Raw genomic sequence first — 3,138 nt, 5'->3', positions numbered from 1 at the left:
GAGAGGAAGTACATAGATAGAATTTTTGAAAGCGGGTGTGGGTGCTCTGGGGATTGTTTTGGTAAAATTTCCTCATTCAAAGAACAGGCTTACATACAGATTTTGAGGCTAAGAGAGTATACAAAGAGTGAGAGAGACGTTTACATTCTGTCCAAACTAGAAGACCAACTTATTACTACAGATGACAACATCAACGGAGGGAAACGACAAAGGCAACGATTTCATTATTGTTTTCAGGGAGTGGAAATCTGCGAGAGTACATGGAGATCTTTATTTGAAATTGGGCGTTCAGAATTCAAAAATTTGAAAATGCAATTGAAGGAAAACGGCGCAACTCCACGTGTTCATGGACTAGTAGGAAAAAAATCCAACCATGGGCATCCATTTGCTGTCGTGGAAGCTGCTATTTTGTTTTTGAAGAGATATGCAGATCAGTTTGGGCTGCCTTTACCTGCTGCCCCAAGAGCCCGTGATAACACGCCACCAGTTCTATTACCATGCAGTGAAAGTAAAATGTCGATTCACATGAAATATAAGGAGGCTTGCTTGGAAACTGGAAGTCCTTACATGGAATTAACAACTTTCAAAGGAGCATGGAACTCCTGTGTTCCGTACATACAGTTTATCAAGCCGAAAACAGACCTATGTAAGACTTGCCACGATCTCAGGGAAGATATATCTGGTGCCTTCGGAGAAGAAGTCAAATTACAATTGACACAACGCCTTTTACTTCATGTAAAAGAGGCGAAACGGGAACGTGATTTTTACAAACTATGTACAGAAAATGCAAGAGTCGAACTGAAACATTTTGAAAAACCTCATGGAAAATTCCTGCAGCCCTGTTCCATGCCCTTCACCAACGTCCATTACACGTTTGACTTCTCACAATACGTTACTGTACCACATTCATCTCAGCAAGTCGGTGCTCTCTTCTTCCTCCAATCGAGAAGAATCCAAATTTTTGGAGTTTGTGATGAGAATTTCCCTATGCAGACAAACTATCTAATCGATGAGAATGAAACAATTGGAATAAATGGAAGCAAAACGCACGGGCCGAATGCAGTTCTAAAGATGGTGCATCACTATTTGAATGCCAATAGCTATGGAGAGATAGCCTGTCATCTCCATGCTGACAACTGCGTAGGGCAAAATAAAAATAAAACTACTTTGCACTATTTGGCATGGCGATGCTGCACAGGTCGACACAAAGAAATACAGCTACATTTCATGATTGCTGGACACACAAAATGTCTATGTGATTCCTGTTTCGGCATGATTAAGAAGAAATTCCGCAGGTCGGAGGTTAATGGTATACAGGAACTGGAAGCAGTGGTTGAAAATTCTGCAAAATGCAACACCGCGGTTCGATATGGAGGACAGGTTAACGGATTACAATGGTTTGGATGGGATACTTTCTTCAACGCGTACTTTAAACCTTTAAAAGGCATCGGAAAATTCCATCACTTCCGCTTTTCTGCAGAAGAACCAGGTGTTGTTTATGCCAGAAATACGCTTGAAGGCCCTGAAGTGCGAGTAAATCTTTTAAAAGAGAAGGTGAACATAGATAAAGTCGTCAGTGGATTTCCAGAGGTGATTGCTCCAGCTGGACTCTCAGTTGAAAGAAGAAATTACCTTTTCAATGAGATCAGAGCTTACGTAAAAGCGCCGTACAAAGACGTAACATGTCCGGCTCCAGACGAGGAGTGATTCAATTTCTGGTCCCTGATCGATGCTTATCAATCTAAATTGACAAGTACATACGAATCAAGTTTAAATTTTATACTTTTTTGCAGAGATTTTCTGTTGTGAATGAAGTAGTATTGAATGTGAAATAATTATTAAACTCATTCTGTATTGTGACGTCACAAAAAAGCGATAAATTATCATGATTTTTCTTCAAACATGTGATGTTTAAACTTGAATATCTTTGTTATTTTTCAAGATATCGATATTTGGTTTTTTGATTTCAGTTACTTACAGCCACGGCAATTAGAATATACTTAAATCTAAAAATCATAAAATTTGCCGATAAGGTCGATTTCTATCCGATGAGGCTCATATAGAGAGCTCATTGTGGAAAGAGGCTAGCTGTAGATAAATGAAATGAAAGTGTAAAATCCATAAAAAGATTAATGCATCCTATATGTTTGAAATCTGGTCATTTACAAATACATGTATATGTACTATTTTCATAATTTTTTCTTCATTAAAAATTGTTCTAGCTGATTTAATACTCATCTGTGTAAACCTTTGGATCTTTTAAAGATGTCCTTTGTGTTATTTTTTGTCATTGGTGTTACAGCTTCTGCGGGGATATGTAAATACACTAACAAGTACTGATCAATTATTCAATGTTATGTGATAGTAATCATTTTTTATTCGCGCATGAGAATTTGATTTCATTTTTCTATTATCATATATTTTTATGATTGGATAGCTATGTCTATGTCGTTACTGTTTTATCCTTGGTGTTACTAGTCAGACTCACAATATAAAATGAAAGAAATCCCCCGCCATTTTTTATCTTAAAACCATATACTCTTATATTCACCTCTAGGGTAATTTCATTACTATCCTTTTTGGAAGGAAGGGGAACGACTTTATTATTTTCTTTCTATGTATTGCACAAAATATCCTTAGTGTTACCTTTATGTCCTTTGTGTTATTTAAATATCCTTGGTGTTACCAACACATTTTCCCTATATTTATGTTCTAAATCTTTATACAATTTTATCGAAACTTGCAACAAAATACTGTCGTTTTCTAATACTAAGTTTATATGCAAAGCAAGTATTTTGTGCTGAGGTAAATGATGTATGCTTTAAGTAAACGTGTAAGATATAGACAAAAGTTACAATACTTACAACTTCCAGCTTTACTTTATCTGATAATTTTCTGTTATGAAACCTCAGTTTGATTCAAAAGAATAATTTTATCAAGATGTTGAGATTGTTATTCTAAAAACCTTAATTTTTTTTGTAAGTTATGATTTTACTACGACTTTTAACTAAGTAACTCCATGGACATTTATTGTTGGGTCCATGTACATATGATGTTTTTTTTAGTATATGTTAATAGAATTCTTTGTGCTTTAACATGGTTTATGCATCTCTGATGTTTGAATGCTAAAATAAAACT

General features: G+C 35.6%; 1 protein-coding gene across 1 annotated transcript; it reads left to right on the top strand.

The window, feature by feature from the left end:
• Positions 1-3: 3 nt before the first annotated feature.
• LOC134276644 (uncharacterized) lies at positions 4-1,791 on the top strand (the record flags this gene model as incomplete). The annotated part of the gene is made up of 1 exon (XM_062758916.1): positions 4-1,791. A coding segment is annotated over one exon (1,704 nt), but the record flags the coding sequence as incomplete, so codon positions are not given.
• Positions 1,792-3,138: the final 1,347 nt, after the last annotated feature.

Source organism: Saccostrea cucullata, unplaced genomic scaffold, assembly GCF_032062105.1.
Source record: "Saccostrea cucullata isolate Sc308-1 unplaced genomic scaffold, CSIRO_AGI_Scuc_v1 ctg6831, whole genome shotgun sequence".
Lineage (NCBI taxonomy): Eukaryota > Metazoa > Mollusca > Bivalvia > Ostreida > Ostreidae > Saccostrea > Saccostrea cuccullata.
Note: the sequence above shows the minus strand (reverse complement) of the source record. Positions and strands in the feature narration are given on the sequence as shown.